This window comes from Indicator indicator, chromosome 34, assembly GCF_027791375.1.
Source record: "Indicator indicator isolate 239-I01 chromosome 34, UM_Iind_1.1, whole genome shotgun sequence".
In the NCBI taxonomy this organism is placed as follows: Eukaryota; Metazoa; Chordata; class Aves; order Piciformes; family Indicatoridae; genus Indicator; species Indicator indicator.
Window position 1 is genome coordinate 2,669,652 of NC_072043.1, and position 19,483 is coordinate 2,689,134.

Genomic DNA, 19,483 nt, shown 5'->3' on the forward strand with positions numbered 1-19,483 from the left:
AGCAGATGCCAGCACTCCTAACAGTACAGCAACCTACCTGCTTCCAGCTGTGCACTCCCTGAGTTTAATCCTCTGCACAGGCTTCCTGCTAGCAGCAGGTGGACAGCTGAAATGCCTTTCCTGTCCTTCAAGCTCACCTTGGTGGCTCTTGTCTGATAGATGTCAGCCAGCTGCTGGTTGGTTGTTTGGTTTGGCTGCTGTGTGGGGTTTGGGTGGGTCACAACTTCCTATCAAAGGTGTCTTAACACGTTCAGCCATCTTCCAGGTTTTTGGAATACCCAGCTGAAAACAAAAAGTCTTGTGTCTCCAGCTCTGTGGATTGCAGAGCCCAAAGCAGAGGCTTTCTGCACGCCAAGAGAAGGATCCAATCTGCTTTATGAGTAGTGATAAAAGAAAACTCCCTCAAGATAGAAATAAGCTCTGGGAGGATGAGATCCTTACATGCTGCAAACTTTTCCAATGGCAACACCACAGAGGTGTTAGGACTAGAAGCAGGGCTGAGGTTAATCAAGGCAATATTACTGACTGTGGTGAAACAGTGCTCTCATTTACACCCACTGAGCATCTGACCTGATCTTTAAGGTCCCAGTCCCCTGCACCCCACTGAATGGGCAGCTGGTGGTTGAGTTGTAGGGGCAGACAGCTTTGCAATCAGTTAAATTTGGGCCAGAGTCTGCTTGATTAAAACATCCTCTTCCCAAGAAGAGGTTGTGTTTTTGTGACAACCTTTCCTACCATTTGCTTCCCACTTCTGGTTTTCTCCTTTCTCCAAAGGGGCACAGCAAAATCCCTCTCATTTGTACCAGCAGCTCTGTTCATGTAACTGAGTAGCAAAGCAGACCAGACACTTGTCGTAGAGCCATAGAATCACAGAATTGTTCTGGTTGGAAAAGACCTCTAAGATCATTGAGTCCAACTGTCAGCATAAGACCACCATGGTCATGAAACCCTTTCCTGACCTCTAAGATCATCAAATCCAACTGTCAGCATAAGACCACCATGAAACCGTGTCCTAATAAGCAACAGCCTGTGTGCAAAGAAATCTTAGAGTGGTTTTTAGAGTAATTTTAGAGTGTTTTGGTAAAAATCTGATTTGATTCAGTTAAACTTGAGGAGGGGAGATTGAGACTGAAGATTAGACAGAAGTTCTTGACAGTGAGGGTGGGGAGAACTGGAAGAGGTTGGCCAGGGAGGTCGTGGATGCCCCTTCCCTGGTGGTGTTGAAGGCCAGGTTGGATGAGGCAGCAACGTGGGCTGGTGGGAGGTGTCCCTGCCCATGGCAGGGGGATTGGAACTAGATGAGCTTTAAGGTCCCTTCCAACCCAACCCATTCTATGATTCCCCAAAACGGAGACAGTGTCTGCAGAAGGAGCTTTGCAGTGGTGTCAGAAGGGTGGTTGGCATGTCCGTGGGAGTGGACACAGGTGTGTGCAAATGGCTCTTTGTCTCCCTCTCTTGGTCCTCCCCAGGCCCTCTGTAGGCTTCAGCCATCATCTTCATCCTGAATGCCCAGATGCACACAGGTTGCACTGCATGCTCCCATCTCAGGCTGACCTCAGCTATTGCTGAATTCATCTTCAACTCAGCAAATAGGTTTCCAACGAGCAGCAAAGGGAAGAAGGCAGATAGGGGAATATCAAAGTGCTTTCATGTAAAATCAGGTGCTGAGCTCTTTCATTATGGATGGAGGTTGGTAGGGTTTTTAATTTGGTTTTGGGGTTTGAGGTTGATTTTGGGTGGCTTTTTTTTCTTCTTCTTTTTTTTTTTTTTTTTAACCTTGCAATTCAAGTTTTCAAACTGAAGCCAGAGAAGTTTGGTTTGAAACCCAACTCCAAACCAAATGCAAGAGCTGCTGAGCTCTCTTTGACTTTATTTGGAGTGCTGGGTGCTAATCACTTTGAAGATCATAAATCTCACATCGTTTAAGCCTCTCCCCCAGTCTTTGTAGATGGCCTACATTTCAGGTCTGTTTCCCTCCCATGTTGTGCTCCAGGCGGGAAGAGAAGGGTGGAGTGACCTGGTTAGACCCCTTGGTTGCCTACCAATTCCCTGCTGTGGCTGCTCTCACCCTGAAAATGGGGAGGAGGGGAAAGTCTTGTGGAGTTTGAGGTTTTCTTGCAGTTTGTGGGTCAGCCCTGAGCTTTATGAGAAAGCTGCCTTCTGATCCCTCAACCTACTTGGCAAACATTTCTTCCCCCCTCCCCTCTTCAAACTCTCCTCCCACCTGGATGCAACAGTAATTTGTATGTGAATGAGAGGGAAAAGGGTGTGTATGGAAAAAGAAGAATCTGCTGCCTTGCCCATCTGGTTTGGCTTTTTATTTAGTGAGTCTAATGCTGGTTGTTTCCTGTTTATATCAAGGGAAATGCAAAGAGACAGTAATAAACTTTCACCTTCAGTGTTGGCAACCTGGATAGGGACATCTGCTTCTTGATGCTTTGGGATTGTGTCAGGGATAGAAATGAGTAGCTCAGCAAATGAGGGCTTTGGAGTCAGAGAATCATAGAATTGTTTTGGTTGGAAAAGACCTCTGAGATCACTGAGCCCAACCATCAACATAACACCACCAGGGCCATTAAACCATGTCCCCAGGTGTCACATCCACATGTTTTTGAACACCTTCAGGCCTAGTGACTCCACCACCTCCCTGGGCAATGCCTGTTCCAATGCCTGAGCACTCTTTCTGTAAAGAAATTTTTCCTAACATCCAACCTGAGCCATGCCATGAAAGGGCATTGATCGGGACCAGGAAAAAGTCAGACTGACAGTATTGGAATTGAGCTTTTCCTCACTGTAAGGTGGTGATGGTCCTCAGCAGGTGATGCTGCTGAGGCCTCAGCAGGTCCTGTTTGATTTCCTCATTGCTCAGTGCTCAGCCTTTCAGGAAATGACTGCCTTGTTTAGTTTTGTAGATGGCTCTGGAGAGAGCTGTTCTAGATAGTCAGATAATTCACCACCCTTTGTCTGGAGTTAATCCCTGAGATTAGCTCCTGGAATACACATCTGGAGCAAGGCTCATGGATATGGGAGATGACAGGGCTTGTGTGCCTGGTGGTGAGTGTTGCAGCCCAGCACAGGGCTGTGCACCAAGCCACAGCTGGAGGAGGAGTGTGCACAAAGGCTGAATCACTGATTCACTTTCCATCAGCAAAGTGATGTGCAGGACCATCCACTGGGCCTTGCAGACAGGGGGGAGGAAGGGAGGCTCAGATCTCCTCTCCTTCATGCTCTCAAGCACTGAGCTGCACTCCAATGCTGGCACTCAATGTCTTTTTTGAAATCCCAGAGTGCCAGGTTGGAAGGGTCCTCAGGAATCATCTGGTCCAACCTCTCTAGATGAGAGTGGAGCTGCAATGAGCTGACCCAGCACCCTGCCAAGTTGAGGACCTGAGCAGTCTGTTTTTTGGCCAGTGAAAGATTCCTCCACTCCAAAATCTGCTCTGGTGGGAGGTGTCCCTGCCTGTGGCAGAAGGGTTGGACCTGGATGATCTTTAAGGTGCCTTCCAACCCAACCCATTCTATGAACCTTGTGAATCTATGAGATGAGAAATTAAAGTGGGCAAAGTACACCTGAGATCTAAACTCACCAGTGGCTCTTTTCAGTGCCATTAACAACACTCTGGCCTTGTTTGGTACTTCCCACCCACATGTCTGAAGGTACTTTGCTAATGAATTTAGCATCCTGATGCTTCTGGAAGGTAGGGAGGTGTTTCACCCTGTCCTACTGATGAGGCAGAGGCAGGCTGACTACCTGGTTTTCCCAAAGCTGCTGAGCACCACGGTTGCAGCTGAAATCAGTGGATGCTTTTTAGGACAGTTGCCTGTGGACATTGAGGTGCATTGTAATCCAGGGACCTGCTTTCTGCCAGAGCTGGGATATGGACTCTGATTCTCTGATTCATAGTCTTGTGCTCAACCACAGACAAGTTCTTCCTCCCCTCCATCCTTTTGAAGGTGGCAAGAAGGGCCTAACTTGCTAGGTAGTTTGTTATTAACATCTGGGATGCAAAACTCCCTGCAGATTTAATTTTGCTCAATCAGGGCTTCCCTTCCCCCAGGGATCTCTCTCATAGTTTTTCATTCCACTTTGTGTTCCCACCTCCCCCTAATCTCATGTGCTCCCTATATGCCATTTCTGTTCCTGGTTGGCTTTTCCCTCTGGGTAGTTCAGGTTTCAGTCTGCCCTCCAGATTTCCATCCCAGTCCTGTTTTACCCTCCTCTCAAGGGGAGGTTTACATCCTGCTTCCTTCTCCCCTCTGGGGATCAATTCAGATTTCACTCTCTCTTCTTCTCTGCACTGCCCCAGGGTATCTGCCTAAGTCTTGCATCTGCTTTTCATCTCTTGAGCCTTCACTAACTGGAAATCAGCCTGGCTGTCCATATCTGCCTTGCCTGACACTGGATCTGAGCAGAACACTACCTTGGCCTTTCCCTTTTGAAGTTTCCGTGCTCTGTCCTAGGGATAAACTGATTGCATAAATTTGTATGTGTGCTCTGGTTCTTCATTGAAATGCAGCCCTTTGGGAAAGCATCAGAGAAAGCCCTGGCTTGAGGGAAAGTCCTCTGTTTCTATATATGGCACTGCTTTGCTTAGGACAGATAATGTGGAGGAACCTCTTCTTCAGGCTAGTTCTGTTTTGGCACCTTGCAAAGGTCCTCAGATGAGATTGCTGGGAATGAACTCCAAAACAAGCCAGTGAGCCTTTGGAGAAGCTTACGAGGGAAAGAAGTAGGAGGAAGGATTTGGCCTTAAAATTTTTCTCAAGAGATAGAATGAAACCTCTGAATTCATTTAATGTTAGTCAGGAACAGTTGACAACAACCCAGCATCACCTCAGAGCTGGCTGGGTTGTATCTGCTCCTTAAGATCCATCTGCAACCCATTCACAAACTCCTGCTTCCCTGCTCCAGGCTTCTGAAGAGCAACCTTTATTTAAAGGCTATTTCCAGTGCCTGCTGCCTTGGTCCACTGGCAATGTATCTTGCACAACTGCTTCAAAGCTGTCCTGAGAGGTCAGGGAAAGACAGATAGGTCTTCTCTTCATGCAAATTCCCTGCTCCAACTGGACTTCAATCATCCTTTGAGAAATGCTTTCTAGGCTTTGCAGAGACCAAGCCTGAGTTTCATGGACTTCTAGAATGGGACACAAATACTGTTTCCACTATAGAAACTAAGCTCAGGGCATGGTGTCTCTGTCAAGCCACTGTCCAGGTTGCCCAGCACCTTTATAAGTGATGAGTAGCACAAACTGCTGTGCCTGGCTGTAACTCTCCTGCCCACTGGAGAATGGCTCATTGGCTCATTTGTTAATAAGTAGAGGACTCCAGGTTCTCAAAAGCCTTTCATCTGGTGAGCTCCAAGAATTCAATCAAAAGCATGCACCACCCAGCGAGGGTGGGGCCCTGCACCCATTTTGCAGGAGGTCAAGTCACAGCCTAAGAAGGTGAAGGCAATGGGGTTTGAAGCAAGGCCTCTAATTTGGGCAGCCTGACATCAGAGTGCACTTTCTCTCCCTGCAGAGGTGCTGATCTGCTGGCGCTCCGTGTGAAATCAGTGGGCTGAGCCAGCCCCTCAGGAGCCAGACACTGGGTTTATACTAGCAAGGAGCCTTCTTGCCCTGCTTCCCTAAAGTGTGGAAGTTGCCTGGGAGCAGAGAACTGGCTCTGAGCTCCTTGTTCCCCTCAATCACCAGACTTCATTCCCTCCACCCAAAAATGAAAAGCTCTGTGATGCTCCCTGGTGAAGCTGATCTTTCTCACTCTCCCTTTCTTTTTTAATTAGAATACTTGTGTGTATTTAATGCAATCCCTCTAGCTGCTCTTCTTGTGTCCCAGCTCCCTGGGGCATAGCAGCTGGTGCCAAAACTACTGTGAACCAATCAGAGAAACTTAGGGAGCTGGGATGGAGCCAAGCCCAGTCACGGGAGCTGTCTGATTCCCGGTTAATTCCTTTCAAATGCAAGCTGTGGTGGAAACTGCCTTGCTACCAAGGCTACTTGTGCCACAGCTGGCTAGGTGGACACTGCTCTGCCCTTTTAATGGGTGCCTGATCCAGGGACATCAGCACTGTACAGCTAGGAGGCAGTGCCAGGTATTTAGATGGTTTGTGACTAGTTGGTAGCCAGAGGACATGGAGAAATCAGAACGATCACAATCTGCTCCTCACAGACAAGAGAGCCATGGAAAGGAGAAATTTGTCATGTTGGGAACAGGGAGAACAGTTAAGGGGCTATCTAGTTCAGGCCCCAGAAAAGCCCAATAAGGCAACTTTGCTGCTGACTCCAACAGGAACATGATTAGGCTTCAGGGAACCTGTGTGAGCATGCAGGATGGCATGGGAGAAGCCATGCAGCTCGGTGTGTGTGAAATCGGATTGATAAGGAAAGGGGCAGGGATGCAGGCCAGGGTGGGAGTAGAGAAGATAAGCACAAAGGTGTAGGCAGAGGTGGAGTTTTGGAGAGCTATGGAGGTTGGGCAAGTGAAATTGAGAGAGATGCAGGACGCCATGCTGCAACTCATGAGAAGGTTGGGGCAGAAGGGAAGGACCTCTGGGCTTAGGATGGGTAGGGAGAGATCTGGAATGGAGACATGAGAGAAATCACAGCCTTAATGGTGGTAAAATTGTTTTCCATGCTTCCATGCTTTGTTTGGAGGTTCTTACCATTCTGACCATGTAAATGGCACCTTTTCCTTCCCTGTTTTTGAATACGTTTGGTACATCCTCAGGCTTTGGCAGAGAAGGTACAACATGCCTGAGTACCAGCAGCAAGAACCAAGATGCTGTGAGTGGTTGCTTTTCAATATTTTTTTGCCAGTTCTGTGCTCCCTGATCACAGCTCACCTTCCAACAGCACTAGCTAGCTTCTCTGCTCCTGAGGCTCTTTGCAGAGGCTGCAGCCTCCAGTGTGCAGAGCAGCCTTTCATCAGGCTGCACCTACCTGAGCAGGAACCAATACAGGCATGGCTGTTCTCAGCAGGTGCTCTTCCCACCTCTGGTTGTGGTTCTCCACTCCCTTGCCCAGTGCCTGCTTTTGAAGCCTGCTGTGCTACATTTGATCACCTTGAGGTTTATAATCCAGCACAGAGGGGGGAGGTGGCTTCTTTCTTTGTCTTGTTCTCTGTCTAAAAGCTAGGGAAATGCTGCAGCTGAAAACCCATGAATGGGAAGCTGAGTGTGGTTCTGCTTGTTATCTTTTGTGCAGTAGGTAGCTCAGTTACTCTTGGAGTTTGATTTCCCACCCTCACTTTTACTGCAGCTAAGGCACAACTATTAACATCCTGAGCAGAAGCTCTGAGGATGAAGCATATCAGATCAAGCTTCGATTCATCAACTCAAAGGACTCATACAGCTGTATTGAGGTTAGGGATTACATTTTAATTTTTGAGTTGCTGAGTTTTAGGATACAGCTTGTAATGCATTCAGCATGGGATTGACTCCCCTTTTGTCATGCTGACAGCTTCTGAAAAATCGTAGAATCTTAGAATGGGTTGGGTTGGAAGGCACCTTAAAGATCATCCAGTTCCAACCCCCTGCCATGGGCAGGGACACCTCCCACCAGCCCAGGCTGCTCAAGGTCTCCTCAAGCCTGCCCTTGAACACCTCCAGGGATGGGGCATCCCCAGCCTCCCTGGGCAACCTGTTCCAGTGACTCCCCACCCTCACTGGAAAGAATTTCTTCCTAATCTCCAATCTAACTATCCCTTCCTCAAGCTTCAATCTATTCCCTCTTGTCCTATTACAACAAGCCCTTGTAAAAAGTCTCTTCCCACCCTTCAGCATAGAAGGACAAGCAAAGGTTACAGGGTGAGCACTGTTGCATGGATAAAAGGATTTTCTGCTTTCCTCCTGGATGTCTGTTAAGCTTTGCCATACATGCAGGATAGTACATGTGGAAATAGTAATTGCAAGCCCATTATTATTATTGCTATAATTTTTTATTTGTGTGTATTTGATGGTGCCCACGTGTGCAGGTAATTCACCAGAAGTGTGCTTACGCCATTGCAAGGTGAGAAGGGTTTAGTTACTGCAATTGCCTTGGATTCACAGATTGCATCAGGTTGGAAGGGACCCTCAAAGGGCATCTTGTCCAGCTCCCAGCAGAGACACCTCCAACTAGATCAGGCTGCCCAGGGCCACAGCCAGGCTGATCTTGAATGTCTCCAGGGACTGTGCCTCGTCCACATCCCTGGGCAGCCTGTTCCAGTGGCTCACCACTCTCATTGTGCAGAACTTCCTCCTGATGTCCAACCTAAATCTCTCCTGCTGGAGTTTAAATCTGGATCTGGGTTTGATAGATGTTTCTATTATGAAACCTTCTCTCTTCAGGCAAATCACTTTGGGTCAGCTGCAGACAATCCTGGTGAATTAAAGAGCACTTTGGGAGTGCTTCAGCCCTGGTAGATCTGTTTGCTCGCAGCGAGGGGCAGCTGGTTGAGACCTTCTGAAGTCTGTGTGCACCTGACCCTCTTCACTGCAGTGAAGCAGCCTCACTGCTCTGCAGTGGTGGGAGGGAGGGATGTGAGCAGGTTAAACTCCTAAACAGTTGGGAGTTGCTGACTGTGAGATAAGGCAGATATGAAGGCAGATAAATATCTGCTTCAAAGAGGTTGCCGTCTAAATAGAAACTGCACAACAACTTTGGTTGTCTTCTATCTCACAACAACCACCACAACTCCTGCCCCATACATGGCACTGGAGAAGGCTGACAGGGCTTCAACAGCCTCACTCTGGCAGGCTATGAAGATCTCTTATCTAGTTTTGGGGAAAGCATTCGAGGCTTTGGGTGCTGAATCAGTTGGTGGGTTCCACCTTGGTGGATGACAGAGCGGTGCTTACATTATGTCAGGAGTGCCCATCAGCGAGAGGTGGCTTGTGGCTGCATTCAGGCTGCCTGCTTTGGTGTCTAACAGGTGAGGAGGACCAGAGCAGATTAGCAGTGAGCAGTGACCCTGAGCTGGGTTTATATAAGGAGGGCTGCAGCCAATGGAATCTGCCCCTCAGTCCATGAATCCAAAGGCTGTTGGCTGGTGTGGCAGGAGGGAATGGCCTTCCATGCAGTGAAATCAGAGCTGCTGAGGTGAATCTTTCTGACTTCCTCCTGCAAGGCTGGCTTTGTACAGCTCTGCACCCTGTCTGCAGGATGTTTTCCTGAGCCCGGTGTTTGCCAAAAGTTCACAGATCAGTTACAAAACAGATGTACTTTTTTTTTTTCTTTCTTATTTCTTTCTTTCTTTCTTTTTTTTCCCCTCCCCTTCTTCCTACTGGTAAGGAAGAGTTTGTGCAGTAATTGCAGGCAGGTTGGGAGATGTTTTCTTCATAATTCTCCTTCTTATGAAATGTTTATGAAACACCTTCCACAAATCGGTTACGCAAGCAAGCTGCAGGAGCTTTGATCACTTTCCATCGCCCTCAATATGTTTCTTAGTTTGTTTTGCTTTTTGTTTTTGTTTTTCGGCCAGAGAGAGGCAAGAAGCAATCCATCCTTGGCCAGGCACGGCAGATGTGCAAGCCAACTAAGGAAAGGACTCTCTTTTCCAGTCACCCTTCCTATGTTTTTCACGTTGATTGCTTGGGGGCAGCTGACCCTATTTTAAGGCTGTGAAAACATCCACTTGAGATTTGCAAGTGTGATTCCTTCCCTATCCCGACAAGCCCCAAGTAGCTCCACGTGCTGGTGCCGCCACCTGCTGTTACCTGCTCTGGAGGAGCTCAGAGCTGCTCCCAGCCCTGCCTGCAGACTCCCTTCCAACCCAAAGAGAGTGATTTGCAGGGCATTGCATGGCCCTGCTGATTCACAAGGTAACTTTTCCTTAAATAGAGTGATTACCCAAATCAAATTGAATGGGAAAAGGGTGGTAAGACACTGGAACAGGCTGCCCAGGGAGCTCGTGGATGCTCTCCCCCTGGAAGTGTTCAAGGCCAGGTTGGGCGAGCAGCCTGATCTAGTGGAAGGTGTCCTTGCCCATAGCAGAGGGTTTGAAACTAGATGATCTTTAAGCTCCCTTCCAGCCCAGACTGTTCGATCAATCTATGAAATTGAGATTTGTTCTTCATGACTTCTTGTTTCCATTCCCCATCTGGCCTGTCTGTAAAGCCATAATCTTGAGGAAGGAACCCCAGTGGGATCTGGTCCTGGTTTTGACTATATCAATGTTTGACTATATCAATGTTGCTTGCAGGGTCTTTTAGCAGGGTTCTTACCAAGTACCCACACGAGGTGATTCTGTGATAATCTCAACCTTTTTTGGTTCCTTAAAGAGAACTTTTCTCCTGTCTGTATGAAAAAGCTGCAAGTCTGGTGCACTGGGAAAGGAGAAGCCAACTCCTCCTTTCGTTTTCTTAATTGGAAATTTACATTATTTTAAGGGAGTCTTATGATATTGAGTGGCCTCACCCACAATGTGTGTGGTTTTTTGGGGGGGAGGTTTGGGGTTTGGGGTTTTTTTTAATGTACAGTTGGTAACACTGCTGGTTTAGCCAGGAAAGGGGGGGGGGGGAAGAAATAAAAAATATATGAAGGTGCAAGATTTGCATAAACCATCCCCAAAGTTTTGGATAAACCCTGAGTTCTTGCTAATGAACAATTAGCCAGCTGCAGGCCTGTTGGGGAGAGGAAGAGGAGGGAGAGGTAAATTTGAGCTTAAACCCGATGAAAAAAAAAAAAATTAGGTGTAGGGGAGAAGGATTTATCAAGAGCACCCTAGGTGCCCGCCCACTGCGCAGGAGGGAGGCAGAGAATTCCAGGGCCGGGGGAAGGAGCAGTGGGGAGATGTTGTTGTTGTTTGTGAGTCGGGAACCGGTCCTTTGCCAAACCCACCTCCCGTTCTCAGCTTGTGTGATGCCGGGATGCAGCTACACACCCCTTTCACCCTGGAAGGCTTCCAAATCATTCCACTTGGCAGCTGTGAAGATTTTCTTCCAGTTTGGAAATGGCTCGTGCTTCTTCAACACTTCACTATCATTGGGATCAAGTGGCTGCTTCTCCAGGACGCCGATAACTTTTTCTTTTGGGGGCTGCTCAGGCTTGGATGCCTGCCTTGTGTGAGGCAGACACCCATGAATTGCAAGCAGGGGTAACTCATTAGTTTGATTTTGTGTGGTGGTTTTTTTTTTTTTTTTCTTTTTCTTTTTGGCTTGGATGACTTCTTTTTAATGCACTCTCAGAAAGAAAAACAAAGCACCAAACCATTTGCTTGCAATGAGTGGATGATTCAGGGCTAACGGTGTCTTCTCCTGAGCCTTTTGTCTACCATTTAGTAACTTAGACACTATCCACATTGATAGTGATCAAGAAGATCTTTCCAGCTGATTTGGTGGTTTGGTTTTGTTGGCTTGTTGTTGGTTTTTTGTTTTTGGTTTTTGTTTTTGTTTTTTTTTTGCACCAGACTAAGAGGATGATCATGCCAACCTGAAAGGTAGGAAAGAACTGGAATTACCTAGCATGTAAAACTCTTGTTGCAAGGAGCTAATATTATTGCAAAACGAGTTTCGGCAGTGTCCAGAGCTATAGATTGTAATGAGAGTGGATGTTGTAATCCTCTTCCTTCTACATAGCACCTTCCAAGTTGCAGAGGTTAATGCTACAGGGCCAGCTCCTTGTGCTGCAGCTGCAAGCCTCTTGCGATCATGTTTTCTCCTTTGCTCCTGCTTGGAACACGTTTTCTCCTTTGCTCCTGCTCTGGAGGATTGGTTTGGTTTAGTCAAATAGAGATAAAACCTCCCTCAACCAAAACTATTTGCTTGGGCCATTGTTTTTTAAAGCTGAATTTCTTGACCCCCTCTGCTGGTAGGAGGTTGTACCACCTGAAGTCCCCATCAGCACTGCAGAAAAAAAAACCTTGCAAACGAGACCCTGCTTGTCTTCTGGGGATGCTGGGCTCAGGAGTTATTTGATGGGAGGTGGTGAGGTTCAGCCCTAGTAGGAAGAGTCAATCTGCAATGCTGAGCCCCTGGACAGGGTTTTCATGATGTGTGCTTTCTGGTGTCCTCCTGGCTTTTAGAGTTTGTGGAAAAGAGATGGAGGGGGGGCAAATCTCTTCCAAAAAGAGGTTATCTTCTTGATTTGGGAAGGCTTAGGTGAGGAATGGAACTCGTGATGTGAGGCTTGTTTGAGGCATTCTCATGCTTAGGAAAAACTTGAGCCTAAGTTTGGAAATCGTTTGCTCTGCTCAAAGAGCTCTGTATGAATTTTGTCTCCTCTTCGTGGCATCTGCCCATGTCCACCTCTCAGGCAGCTTTCAGGAATTAACCTCAAAACTTCTAAAATCTCTCCAACCAGGTTCCCCTCTCTGCTGTCCCAGTCAGCCTTACCAAAGGATTTCAGCTAGCATGAAGTGATGCAGAATTTCTCTTTTGGCTGTTTGTTTTCTTTCTGTCTTTGGAAGCTTTTTGGTCGTTTGCTTGTGTGTGGAGTTGGTTTGTTCGGGTTTTGTTTGTTTGTTTTTTGTTTGGTTTGGAGGGGGTCGTTGTTGTTGGATTTCTTGTTTGGTTTGGTTTGGTTTAGCATAGTAGCAATGTCAGAAATCGACATGCAGACTATAACCAGAAATAAGGATTCAGTTCTGGTCCCTGGGTAAATTTTTTCTCTTAAAATTGTAGACCAAGAAATCCTGTGGGGTTTTTTGTTTGGTTGGTTTTTTTTTTTTTTTTGGTAGACATGAATCTTTCTTGAACATTAAAGCAGGTCAGAATGCCCACTGGACAAAGAGCTGACACCTGTGAAGTTTTCCAGTTCTTTTTCTACACCTAAGGAAGCAGATTTGTCCTTGCCAGAGTACAATTTCTTCTTGTATTTTCTCAGCTTCTCCCAGAAAGCCTTTGGTGCCTGGGGTGCTGCTTTTTCAAGTCTGGAAGATTACACTGCTTTTTGAACTCTTTTACTTCATGATCCTTCCTTTCCCATCCCCTTCTTCTAGCATCATTCTCTGCTGCCTGCAGAACAAAATGAGAGGTTATCCACAGCCCACCCTGCCATCAGGTTCTAAGTCATGATCTGTAAAGGAGAATTGTTTCATATCTTCCTTATAACCCCAGATGCCTCTATGTTTTCTCTGAGGAAAGCACTCACCTGCATTAAACCTTGCTAAGCCCACTGGAACTTGAGTATTTCCTAAAGTGTTTTAATTAACACATTTTAACTGAGCAAGCTGCAAGCTTCCTCTTGGCTTGGCAGGGCAGAAAAGCTATGTCTATGTTACAGACTGGAGAGCAGAGGTGAGGAAGGACCACGCCATGCTGCAAAGCCAGGGATGGAAGCACTGAGTCCTGACCTTTAACTTTTCTCTGAAAGGAGCAGCCCCTTCCTGATCCTTTCCAGCCTCTCCACCCCCTAGCTGCCCCTTGCACACATCCTGCAGCCCCTCATCTCTGCTCCCTAATGCTACACTTACTTTGCTCTGTTTCAGATTAAAACTGAAGACCTCAGCGACTCCTTGCAATCTGCAATCCCCCCTAGGTCAGGACACCTCGTGCAGGGGTCATCAATGATGCCTGGAAGCCAAATTGCAGGGGTAAGTGACTTGGCTGCTTCAGGGATCTGGAAATCTGAAATGGCACTGGGAAGTGAAGCTCTGGGCTGGATTTGAGACCCTTGTCCAATTACATCTGCCTTTAAACAGTGATCAAAGGAGACTTGAGGGGATGATGGACACTAAATTGGAGAAATGAATCTGTGCTGGCAGAAGTCAGCTTCTCTCCTTTCTGCAGAAAGTGTTCCATGGGTTCAAAGGCAGACTGGACAGGCACTTGGAAGAGATTTCCTTGGAGGCTTTCCTAAGCAGGCAAAGCACACCATGTTCAGGGAATCCCTTGAACTGAAAATAAGGGGAGGCTGAGACAATGCCAAGACACTGAGGTCCAACAGCTTTCACAAATATTTGATTGCCAGTCCATCAAAAACATCATTTCCAAGAAGTAACCTTTTCCTGTGAAAGGAGACAGCTCTCCATGTGGCTGGCTGTGAACAGAACTCTCCATACAGCTGAAAACTTCAAATCCTGGAGTCCCCCTGGATCTCTCACTCTCCAGTGCATGAATTAGACGAATCCGGTGTGTTAGCAGTTAAATCAAAAGTGTGAATGAGGTCAAGGACAGTCTAAGAGAGCAGGGAAGCTCTCCAGCAGAGCTGGTGCTGCGCAAGGAGCAGATATCTCTGAGTTGTGTTGTTCCCTTTGCTTTTTCCCATAGGATATGAGCTCCCTTCACACCCTGCAGCAGCTCGTATTGCTCCCTGGTCACATGCAGTCAGTTCCCCAGTTTCTTCTGTCTCAGTCTCAGGCTGGGCAACAAGGTAAGAGCAATAGGAGCTGAAAGGAGAATTCATAGATTCATAGAACGGGTTGGGTTGGAAGGGACCTTCAAGATCATCCAGTTCCAACCCCCCTGCCATGGGCAGGGACACCTCCCACCAGCCCAGCTTGCTCAAGACCTCATCCAACCTGGCCTTGAACACCTCCAGGGAGGGGGCATCCACAACCTCCCTGGGCAACCTGTTCCAGTGTCTCACCAATCTCACTGTAAAGAATTTCTTCCTAACCTCCAGTCTCAATCTGTCCTCCTCAAGCTTCAACCCATTCCCTCTCATCCTCTTACTCCAACCCCTTGTAAAAAAGTCCCTCCCCATCTTTCTTGTAGCCCTGTCATTTACTGGAAGGCTGCCCTAAGTTCTCCCTGGACCCTTCTCTTCTCCAGGCTGAACAGCCCCAGCTCTCTCAGCCTAGAATTATTAGAAGCCGATACGTATCTAGGAAAAATTCCTGTCTCATAGCTGTAGCCTTTCATCTGGTCCCAGCACGATGGTGTCTCTTCTGCTGCAACCTTAGCAGATGCATTTCCCCCCACACTCTTCCCGCTCTTCTCGTTCCCACCCCTGGGATTATCCCATACGTTGCCGGAAAAGTCTGGTCTGGGAGATGCTCCTGGCACCTGTGGCTTGTGTGCGCCAAGAGTGCCACCTTGGGGCCAGGCTTGGCAGCCTGGGGATGGATCCCACCTCTGAAGAGCAGGACAGCATCTGGCTGGCTTTCAGCAAACCAGCAAGGAGCAGCTGCAGCCTGCCTGAGCTCCCAGCCTCGCTGGTTTAGCACTCTTCATTGTTGCAGAGAATTGAGGAGAGCTAGAGCTGATCCCTCAAAATATCTTAGAGGGAGAGCAAATCCATGGAAGGAGATGAGCTGCTCTGGTGGAAGAGCAATTCTGGTACTAGAACAAACAGGTCCAACCTAGCCAGGAGCAACCCAGGGGTGAGAGCTGAGAGGTTTGGAGTTGCCTGTGGTGTTCCCAAATCTTGCTTCAAGCCATGGGGCAGGAGAGGACATGAGGTCTAACTACTTCTGAAAGTTCCATGAAAGGTGTGAAGGTTGAGCTCAATGCTTGAGAAAGTCCTTGGGTTTCTGTTTTTACTGCTGATTTCTTTTAATGTCATTTCAACCATGAGGATGAAGACAATGACAAGCACAGGCTTTGATCCATAACCTGAGAGATGCAAAGGGTCTTTTGCTTTACATTCTGGATTTATTCCAGCACTGAGGTCCCTCTTGTATCAACCAGCATTCAGAATTAAGACCTTAAAAATCCCTGCAGCTTGAATTCACTGCTGTGTACACTCCAGAAGAAAACCTGTGTTGTAGGCAAGTGGAAAAATCTATTTCTCACTGATGCTCTGTAAACTCTGAACTCTGCCAAACGGTGCTGAGTGATGTATAAAGAAACTGTTTGATGTCTATCTGATCTCTATCTAGAATTGAGTTTGAAACGGCAGGGCCAGGTTAATCTATTGCTTGCTGCCTGCTTTTATTGATGCATAATGAGAAGCACATCCTGCTGCCAAACAGAACTTGCTTCCTTTCACAGAGTTAGTTTCTTCTATTAATTTACTTCCTTTGGCAGCTATAACCCCTCCAACAGATGGCCACTTATTTGACTGTGACCATTTCTGGTTCCAGGCTTGATCAAGGCTGGATATTCTGGCCACTGGCTGGCTTTCTGTGCAAGAGCACTTCCATTTGAATGGATGATTACCAAGCTTTAATGATCCTTTGCCATGTGCAAGCAGAGCCACTGAGGAGTGAGAGTGAAGGAACTGATTGGTTTTGTGGAGTTAGTTGTTTGGTACAGATACAGGTGGAGCATTCTGCAAGGAATACAAACTAGAGCCCAGGAAGTTCCACCTCAATGTGAGGAGAAACCTCTGTACTGTAAGGGTGCTGGAGCAGGCTGCCCAGAGAGGTTGTGGAGTCTCTTCCTCTGGAGACTTTCAAGACCAGTCTGGATGCACTCCTGTGTGACCTGCCCTAGGTGATCCTGCTTTGGCATGGGGCTTGGACTCGATGATTTTCAGAGGTCCCTTCCCAGTACCATTTTATGAATCTCTGGTACCAAAGGGATACACAAAATATTCCTGAAGCTGTCAGTTGGGCTGTCATGGGAACACTCTCAATGTTTCCTGCTGGGGACATCAGTTCATGGATCTCATGGCCAAAGGGACTTGGCTGTGGGCTTAACTTTTCCAAGAGGACACAGGGTTTGGGTTGCTTTCAATGTTTTAAAGCTGCTTTTAAGCTAGATACATCCTCAGGTCTGATTGCTTGTGCCCTGATGTGCCTCATTGTGCTGCCTTTTGATCAGCTAATGCTGGCACACCTGAATAAGGAGGTGAAAGCTCTGTGCCTTAGAAGTGGAAACACACAGCCAGATAGATGCTGGGAATACTGACAGCCAAAATATTGCTGCTGAGGTCCTCATCCTACAATGCCACAGCCTCAGTGCCATCAGCTGTCAAACTGGTGATTCCCTGCTCCAGTCCATAATTTTCCTTTGAGCTGGAGCTCAGCTTTCACAAAGGTATTCAATCATGATTTTAAAGACTCCAAATGATAGAGCATCCACCATGTCCCTAGGCAAGTCATTCCAGTGATTAATTACCTTCACTCTTCAAAATGTGCACCTCATTACCTGCCTGCATTTGAAATTCAAAGTTGTTCCAGCATTAGGGAAGGCTTATTGAAACATCAATCTAAATAAATAAATGGGATCCTGCACATTCAGAGATCAATTTTAAAAGAGGGAAAGACAGAAAAGAGAAAGAACGGGGAGTGATTGATTCTGGAGATGAGATTTTTTTTTTTCCTTTTGTGTTTTTTTCCCAGCAGAAGTCCATAAATTTCTATGGTTTTCCTTATAAATGTCAGTTCCAATCAATAGAATATATTGACTGCTGCCAGAAAGGTTATAAATCCTCACTACATTCTAGAGGCTTCACCCACAGCAGGCTTGAAGAACCTGACTAAATTTCTAGGGGACTACACTGCTTCACTTGCTACTTAATCCTTTAGGACATTCCCTGTAAGAGATATAGGCTTGTGCTTGAACATTTGTCAACTAAACAATTACACAGCCTCCATAAATACCCAGGGTTTGTTAGTTTTTATAGATTGCCCTTCCTCTCTCTCTCTTTTTTCTTTTTTTTTTTTTTTTTTTTTTGTTCCTTACATCATTTTGCCTCGGTTTATATATTCCAAAAGAAATTCCATTTATTTGAAATACAGTAGAGTTGGAAAAGAAAGGGTCAGGCAGCTTCAAAAATGATACTCCCAAGTGAAATGTAGAAAGCAGAGTGTGCAGGCTCAGGGGATTAACTGTGGGACCAGGATTGTTTCCTTTTTTTTTTTTTTTTTTTTTTTTTTTGATGAGATGAAGTGGCTGAAAGTTGGAGTCAGAAATACTGGAAATAAGATGCACATTATTCCAATAGCTCCAAAGATGAAGCACTGGGAGAGATCACCACTAAGGATGTTGGGAATTCTCTGCTGCTGAGCATCTGAAATCAAAGTTTGGTGTCTGTGTGAAATATCTGTGCCTTACTTCAGCCTTAGGTTAATGAGCTACAGTGGGTGAAATATTTTGCTTCTGACACTTTTCAGGCTAAAAAAAAAAAACAAACCATCATGACAAGGACTTTTCTGATAATCCATGTTTGTTCCAATGGCTGAAATTGTCCTATTTTGAGCTAACAGTTTCCAGTCAGAGCTTCCTGAGCCCTTCCTGTTCAATGACATTCAGCTGCCTAGCCACTGATCAAGGAGCTGATCAGAAGTGTCTCTTCTTTTTTTTCCTCTCCTCAGCTTTGCAGCCAAACATTCTCTCCTTCCCTCAGCAACAAGGCAGCCTTCTCCTCTCCCAGCCAGGACCCAGCCTTGCATCACAGGTAACTTGCCTCAGCACATGATCCAACATAGAATCCTGCCCTGAGAAGCACTCACCTGCAAGGAGTGCTGCTTCTCTCAGGGAAGGTGGCAGAGCAAATTGTGTCATTTTCTCCTCTTGTGGCTCTCTGTATCTTCTTTTCTTGTTGTCTGAACAGGCTGTGGGCCGTTCTGGCCTCCCTGGCTCATCAGTTGAACCCCACCTGGATGTACCCCAGCATTTGCAAGTGGCAAAGCACCTAACTCCATCAGGAGCATCTGAGGAACCCAGCGACCTGGAGGAGCTGGAAAAGTTTGCTAAGACTTTCAAACAAAGGCGAATCAAATTGGGGTTCACACAGGTGAGCAGCCTCAGCAGTGGGAATGGTGGGGCCACTTCTGGGCATGATGGGCTGGGGGAGTTTGTGGCAGAGGTGTGGATGGAGGAAGGGCTGGATTGGATACAGTTTGGTGCTCTTTGGAGGAATCCCTTCCAAAGATATGAAGAGAGAAACCCTTCCTAATAAGTCATTGCTGTGACCTCATCATCTGCTCCTTCTCCAGTACACAAAGACTCAGGGGTATGGGCCAGGTTCCTGTGGGTAAAGAAGCCACTTTCTCTGGAAGGCAGGTCATGGAAACAGGGCTGAACTTCTGCTGGAAGCAACCTGAGAGAGGGGTGGTCTGACAGCAGGAAGCTGTGAGGGCTTTTTCTGAGCTCTGGTTGTGATTTGGATCTCCCCTGCAGGGTGATGTCGGACTTGCCATGGGGAAGCTCTATGGCAATGATTTCAGCCAGACCACCATTTCCCGCTTTGAGGCTCTCAACCTGAGCTTTAAGAACATGTGCAAGCTCAAACCACTGCTGGAGAAGTGGCTGAGTGATGCAGGTATGTGACACAGCATGCAGAAACGTCTTGGCCAGGACAAGGGGATCCTTCCAGGAACCTCCAGTAAAAGCCTGGAAGGTCAGAGCTGGAGCTAAGACCTCTGAGATGTGAGGCTGGGTTGGTTTCAGGCTGCATTCCTCACACAGCAGAGGCCTTGATATCAAACCACATCTGTCCTGTCTCTCTGGCAGCGTGGGATTCATGTTGCAATTTGGTGTCTGGGGCAGCTCTATCCTGCATTACCTCCTGCTCTGTTGCATGGCCTGGGGCAAACCACTGGGCTGATCCATCCAGTCCCTCCTTGTGTAAACTTGAAAGAATAGGAAGGGACTACAAGCGCTCAGAGATCAGCCCAGGAGCAGTAATTAGGAAAGGAAGATAGCACTGCAAGGGGAATCCCCAGCAGCAGCAG

At 47.1% G+C, this 19,483-nt stretch overlaps 1 protein-coding gene across 1 annotated transcript in view; it reads left to right on the top strand.

Annotated features, from left to right (window-relative positions):
• The window catches only part of POU2F3 (POU class 2 homeobox 3), a 45,921-nt gene that overhangs the window by 20,310 nt on the left and 6,128 nt on the right, over positions 1-19,483 (top strand). Inside the window, exons 5-9 of the mRNA XM_054395645.1 lie at positions 13,406-13,510; positions 14,187-14,289; positions 18,122-18,204; positions 18,361-18,543; positions 18,930-19,071. Coding sequence (XP_054251620.1) covers positions 13,406-13,510; positions 14,187-14,289; positions 18,122-18,204; positions 18,361-18,543; positions 18,930-19,071 — 616 coding nt within the window. The remainder of the gene's footprint in view (positions 1-13,405; positions 13,511-14,186; positions 14,290-18,121; positions 18,205-18,360; positions 18,544-18,929; positions 19,072-19,483) is intronic.